Below are 6,878 nucleotides of genomic sequence, written 5' to 3'. Positions count from 1 at the left end.
GAGAGAGAGAGAGAGAGAGAGAGACACAGAAAGACCCACAGAGAGAGAGAGAGAGAGAGGACTTTGTGTGTTTCTGTTTAGGAGCAGCAGCAGTAAAAAAGCAAAATAAAACTTTTGAACCTACAACCACTTATTCACTGTACAAGCATTTCAACCACCCGAGCAAATCAAACAATGTTGCTGAACAGTTGTGAAAGTTTCCAGCCTCCTTTCAGGTTTCTTTCTTTTTTAAATCCAGCCTCTATTAGAGAGAGGGGACTCGGTATGTTTCTATTTGCCAGCAGCAGTGAAAAGCTAAATCAAATTTTTGCCCAGATCTGAATTTGAACCCACCACCTCTGATTCCCTGTTCAAGAGTTTCAACCAACTGAGCTTAACACAATGTTGATTAACACCTGTGAAATTTGTTCCTTTAAAGCAGGGGTTCTCAAACTTTTGCAAGCTGGGCCCCCCCAAAGCTGGTTAGGGGTAGTTGGGGCCCCTCCACCCCCCCGCCGCCCGCCACCGCCGCCCTCAACTACACCACCATATATAGATAGATAGATAGATAGATAGATAGATAGCATATTGTTATTCATAGGCCTGACATGTCAAGGTTAGGCTATTGTTATTGTTAGGCCCATACAGACAATTATTATTACTATTTTACTGTTTATTATTATTATTATTATGATTATGATCAGATTAATACTGGATGACTGTCACACAGCTTCTGTGCACGTGGTACACTGACCATTAGTAAAAGACGCTCAGCTGTGATATCCACACATGTGGAGAGGGATTCAGCTAATTAGGCAGAGGGAGGAGTCACTTCTTTTGTCTGCCTCAGTGGTCATACTAAAGAAAGCTGCCTTGTGTCTGGTTGTTTGCAACAATGGGCTCCAGCCAGCTTATCGTATTTGGCTTTGTGCTGACATGTGTGAGGTTTAGTGATGCTAGATTTCTCAGCATGAGCGTGCCAAACTACTGGGAGGTTGAGGCGCAGGAGCCTGCAGCAGCAGAGCCTGAAAGGAAGAACTCCAGGGCGTCTGTTGAACAAGCTCTCAGGCTCCAGGTAGAGCGGACCCAGCCAACAGTCAGCTCACTCTCCTGGAGGTTTCCAAAAGATCCATTGGATCCAGTGATCACGCCCCCTGTCAAGTTTGAACTGCGGCAGCCGGTGACTACCAACCCTGTTGCTTTGAGGTGTGGGGAAAGTAGACTCCAGGTGGAAGTGAGTCAGGACCTGCTAGGCCTCGGCATGTTGATTAAACCTGAGGAGATCATGCTTGGTGGTTGTCCAGCCACTGATGTTGACAACTTGTCTCATGTGCTTGTCTTTGAATCTGAGCTGCAAGGCTGTGGCAGCACACTTGTGGTATGAGAATTGTATTACTTTAATCCATTCATATAATGGTTATGGACAAATGTTTGTTTATAAACTGTTGTCTTTCCTTAGATGACAGAGAACGCCTTCATTTATGCCTTCACATTGGTCTACAACCCTAAAGTGTTGAGCAGAAGTGGCATTATACGGAGCCAGAGTGCGGTCATTGGAGTAGAGTGCCACTACCCAAGGTGAAGAGAAATCTGCCAGCAAAGTCCCAATCAAGTTTACTGTGGGAAAATGAAATGATCATCTTAATGTTTAATGGCAATTTACAATAAAAAAATTCTAAACTTGTTTCACCTTAAACCTACAAAAAGGAAGTTTATTGTAAACTATTGCTTAATATTTTTTCATGGTTTTATGCATTTTACCTTTTTGTCTTGCAGAAGGTTACTCACACAACTCATTTTATTATGGCAGGACTGGTTTGTAAAAGCTAAATAATTAATGTAATCTTTAATGGAAACCATCTGGGGCACCTATTTATAAAATGTTCTGCTCCTTCTTGGTGGGGGCCGCCCTTCACCACATTTGATAGTCTCGAAGAGATTGCCAAACTCTGGATGCTGCATGCCTCCACTGAGCTACTAATTATGGGCGATCTCAACCTGGACCGGCTCTCTGACCGCTCTAGCATATTAAAAGAACAGTGTCTGGAACTAAATCTTTTTCGACTTATAGACAAATCCACCAGACCGAACATTAAAAAATCTTTAAAATCCATATTAATTGACATCATACTTACAGACCACTGTCCCATTGCATGTGTCAGACACACCAAAATCAACAAGACCAAATCTCAAATCTTCACAACCAGAAATTATAAGCACTTTAATATTCAAGAGTTTTAAAATAATTTAGCAACCTCTGACATTAATCAAATTTTTTCATCTCTAATCTGACCATAGCACTGAAAATCTTTGAATCTTTTAACACTATCGATGACAGAAATGCCCCCTACAAGAAATACAATTTTTAAAAACAGATACAGTGCTCGGTTCTCCCCACAACTGTCCAATGCCTCCACAATAGAGACAAAGCATGGACCAAGGCTAGATCCAGTCTGGTTTTGACCCCAGCACAAAAACGGCTGCAGTTTCAGTCGTTAATAACATTGTCACCTCTCTAGATAACAAACAATCTTGTGCTGCCCTCTCCATTGACCTGTCAAAAGCATTCGACACCGTTGATCACAAAATCCTCCTTCAAAAACTAAAATCCATAGGCTTAGACAATGCAACACTAAATTGGTTCCACTCACAATGTACGTTTCTTTGCTGATTATACTGTTTTATATGCTGCAGGTGCCATCCCAGCAGGCCTGGTCTCATCTACAGTCTGCCTTTCATTCATTCCAATATTCACTGTATAATTAGAAACTGGTTTTAAATGCAGATAAGACAAAATTCTTAGTATTTTGTACCTCCAATACTGGTTGTACTCATCCCACTCTAAAACATGGAACCCATATCACTCAAACAGACTCTTACAAATATCTAGGAATTTGGCTTGATAGGTCACTCTCATTCAAAAAACATATTAAACAACTTATTCAAAATCAAAAGAAATTAGAAATCAAACTCAGTTTCCTCTTCAAAAATTCTGTCTCCATCAATCCCAAAAAATATTGTGAAGTCTACCTTCATATCAGACCTTGACTGTGGAGATATTCTATACTGCCACGCAGCCCCATCAATTCTTCAGCACCTAAACCCAGTATATCATATATATATATATATATATCACAAACAACAAATTCCGCACACATCATGGTTCTCTGTATCAATCAATTGGATGGACTTCATTACAAACGAGAAGAGACAGTCATCTCATGTTATTCATAAAGGTCTGTTGTTAAATCTTCCAATTACCTATGCTCTCTTCTCTCATTTAAAACCAGTACATACTGCACAAGATGCAGTAACTACTTAACTCTAGACATTCCTCATTTACGCACCAATATTGGCAGAACTGGATTCAGTTACTATGCACCTTCAAAATTGAATGATTTACAAACTTCCCTCAAACTACAGTCTTCTGTTCCCCTTGGATATTTTAAATCTTTGTTATGTGATGTTTTTTATTTATCTTGTGAGTGTTTTCATTCATTTATTTGTGTTGAGTTTTGTTGTTGCTTGTGTTTAATTGTTTGTTGCTGATTGTGAAAGATTCTTGATCTCAGACCTCTTTTGGAAAACAGATCTTGATCTCAATATGACTGACTGATTAAATAGAGATTTAATAAAATAAATAAAATAAGATATATGACTTAAACAACCACCTAAATTACAGCTTTTTTGATGTATATTAAAAGAGTAGTGTTGTTGCCCATATATCTTTTAAATAGTTGCTCTTGCAAAGCAATATTTCTGCTTAGGTCCATTTCTTCCTTTTAATTTAACTGTGTGTGTGTGTGGATTAGGAAAACATGCTTTATTGAAATGGTAAATGTTTTTTTTATATATATAGAGCTTTTCTAGGCTTGATGACCACTCAAAGCGCTTTACAGAAGAGTTTTTTGCCATTCAGCCATTCACACACACATTCATACAGTGCATCTAAGGGCAGCACTTTTCTATGAGGGGCCATTCGGGGTTCGATATCTTGCCCACAGACACTTTGGTGGGGATGGGGAAGACTGAATTCGAACAGCTGACCTTCTATTTGGAGGAATACCGGTCTACCCCTCAGCCAAAGCTGGCCGAAATCAGGGATTTAAGTTGAAAATATTGATAAATTGTGTGCATTCTTTGTATACTACTGACATCTAGTGGTCTAACTAAATTTGATAAAATATCTTAGACTAACGTATGCCTTAATATATAAATTGAATAATGAAGGTAATCTAGAGTAATGAAAAATGTAATGTTTATCAAGTAGGGGTGGATGAAAAATGGCTATTGTGAGCATAAAGGACAACTTTGAGACTCACACCAATAGGGTTTCAAAATCTGTACTGTGCCTATTCCAGGTTTAGGTCAGTCAGTCTTTTGAAAAGATCTGCTCTAAGTAGGTCCCAAACAGAAATGCTTCAGTAAATGTTTCCTCAGGAGGTTATAATCATCAGGCTTTTAGTACAGTTTATAGAACTTAATTGTTGAACTTAACTTTGAGTTTGTTTTTGCTTTGCATCTTAATGATGAGACAAACAACCATTTATTTTTCCCATTCACATCCATGGGCAATTTAAGGTCAGGAGAAAAACCACGTAGAACATGCACACTCCATGAAAACAGATTACAGAATACAGTCCCTGACATTTAATGTGTAATGTACTCCATTTGATGACTTAAGTGAGTAACATAAAACACTTTGAATAAATGCAGCATTCAAATTCATCAATAAATCAAATTTTATTTGTATAGCCCATATTCACAAATCACAATTTGTCTCATAAGGCTTTATCAAGGTGAAAAACATCCTCTGCCCTTAACCCTCAACAAGAGAGAGGAAAAACAATCCAAAAAAAAACTATCAACAGGGAAAAAAGAACATAGAAACCTCAGAGAGAGCCACATGTGAGGGATCCCTCTCCCAGGACGGACAGAAGTGCAATAGATGCCACGTGTAACTGAGGAGTTATTGTCAGTATTGGTAGAGTATCTGTGTAGGCATATTGTATATCAAGCAGTCTTGTTGTAATCATAGTCCACAGTCAGCTGGAACTACGATCAGGATCCACCAACATGATCAGCCAGCATTCACACAATATTGCTACCTAAAGAAAAGGGATGAAAAAAAATTTTCTTTCACCTTTTTTTCCGACAACACTATTATTTAACTTTGCCAAAATTATTTTCGATTTTGTTCTCAGCTCTACTTTTGAGAAACGTCTTCAGTTTATCTTATAGTAGGTTAACTATTTTTGTGAATTTTTGAAAGTTTTTATTTCTATGTATATGTTACATTCTCCTGAGGAATATAAATGTTTTTCTTATGTTGTTGTGTGTGTGCTGCTCCTAGGCCTCAGTCAGCCCCAGATCCTCAGCTCTGCCTCTGCAGTGGGCGGGGCCTCTGTACACCTGGAGCCCGAATCAAGCTGGAGAGTATAAAGCTGAGGAGCTTCTCTTCAGTCCCCCTCTGCCTCCTGCTCTGCTCGCTCTGCTGTTGTCGGCTGCCTTGCTAAATGCACTGCCTGTGTGTTTGTACTTGTTGAGCTTTTTGCCTGCTTGTACTAGTGAACTTTTTGGTATTGTTGAACTACTATTGTTAGTTTTGGGATCTTTAGTTAGACGTTTGGCCAGGAAGCTGTAGGGTGGAGTAGCCATTTTGTTTCGACTCAGTTTTCTCCTGTCTAAGTGCTGGGAGGTTCAGTTTTTGTACCTTTCTTTTTGTTAGACAGAAGTATATTTGGTTCTAGTTAGGGATGAGCTTGGTTTGTTATTTTGGTTAGGCTCTCTCTGAAGTTGTTTTGCTTCAGTTGCTGGCAATAAACAACATTAAATGGACTACTTGACTCCTGACATCTTTAATCTGATATTATGTTACTCCCCCTACCCCTAGACCAAGTGGGGGACGTAACAGTATATTATGTATACCTTAAGGCATTCTTGAGATATTGCATTCACGAGAAATGTTTTTGTCACCATGTAAAACAGGGTTTACACTCCATATGCATTCAAGTGTGTGCCACATAATCTTTCCTCTGAGCTCAGAAAATAAAGGGGAACATGTAGTAATTTAGAAGCTAATATAATATTTATATGTGACTGTATCTACATCTATGTCATTTAATTCTAAAGGGTGTTTCTATTTGATAAGAGGCAGACAGCTGGAGAGCAAAAGTTCCAACAAACTGATTCACAGAACGTTGTCACTAAATCTTGAACCTCTGTATAGAGCAGAACTAAATGTGTGTGAGGGTGTCAAGATGCATCTCTCTTTTGAATCTAATCCTCTACAATGAAACTGTAAAATCTCCCAAACAAGTCTTAGCTGTACTAACATTTAGCACATTAAAACCTTTGTCAGGTATACTGACAAGCATCACAACAGATATCTATATCTATATAGATATATATCTATATAACTATAGATATCTATATCTATAGATATAGATATCTATATGGTCCTGGGGCTTGCTGTGGATGGGCTTTCTTTGGAGCTGGCTGATGGTCAATCTGATCCTCTTCTTTAAACTCACTGTAGCAGAGAATCTTTTCGATTGTGATAAGGAGCCAAACGGTCAAAGCTATTTATTTGTTGTATCCCACCCATAGACTGTATATCCCCGCCCTCAATTTGCAGTTGGGATTGTGTGATGATAGAGGTGCTTGAAATGTAACAATGTTGCAACCTTGTGCGGGAATAGCGGGTGCAGAAAGACAAAATTCACTCACACACACACACACACACACACACACACACACACACCGTAACCCTAAAACCAAGTCTTAGCCCTCAAACAGCCCTTCGAAAGGGTGTAAAAAAGTGAGGACCGGCAAAAATGTCCTCACTCCAATTGTCTAAAACTCAAATTGGTCCTCACAAAGTTAGCTGTACAAGATAC

At 38.9% G+C, this 6,878-nt stretch overlaps 1 protein-coding gene across 1 annotated transcript; it reads left to right on the top strand.

Annotated features, from left to right (window-relative positions):
• Positions 1-784: 784 nt before the first annotated feature.
• On the top strand, positions 785-5,713 carry LOC118106289. The gene is made up of 3 exons (XM_035154705.1): positions 785-1,357; positions 1,439-1,557; positions 5,333-5,713. Exons 1-3 carry the CDS (start codon positions 875-877, stop codon positions 5,493-5,495), a joined length of 765 nt encoding a protein of 254 aa, XP_035010596.1. The 5' UTR covers positions 785-874; the 3' UTR covers positions 5,496-5,713.
• Positions 5,714-6,878: the final 1,165 nt, after the last annotated feature.

This window comes from Hippoglossus stenolepis, chromosome 4, assembly GCF_022539355.2.
Source record: "Hippoglossus stenolepis isolate QCI-W04-F060 chromosome 4, HSTE1.2, whole genome shotgun sequence".
Classification (NCBI taxonomy): Eukaryota; Metazoa; Chordata; class Actinopteri; order Pleuronectiformes; family Pleuronectidae; genus Hippoglossus; species Hippoglossus stenolepis.
This window is presented reverse-complemented; position numbering and strand designations above follow the sequence as displayed.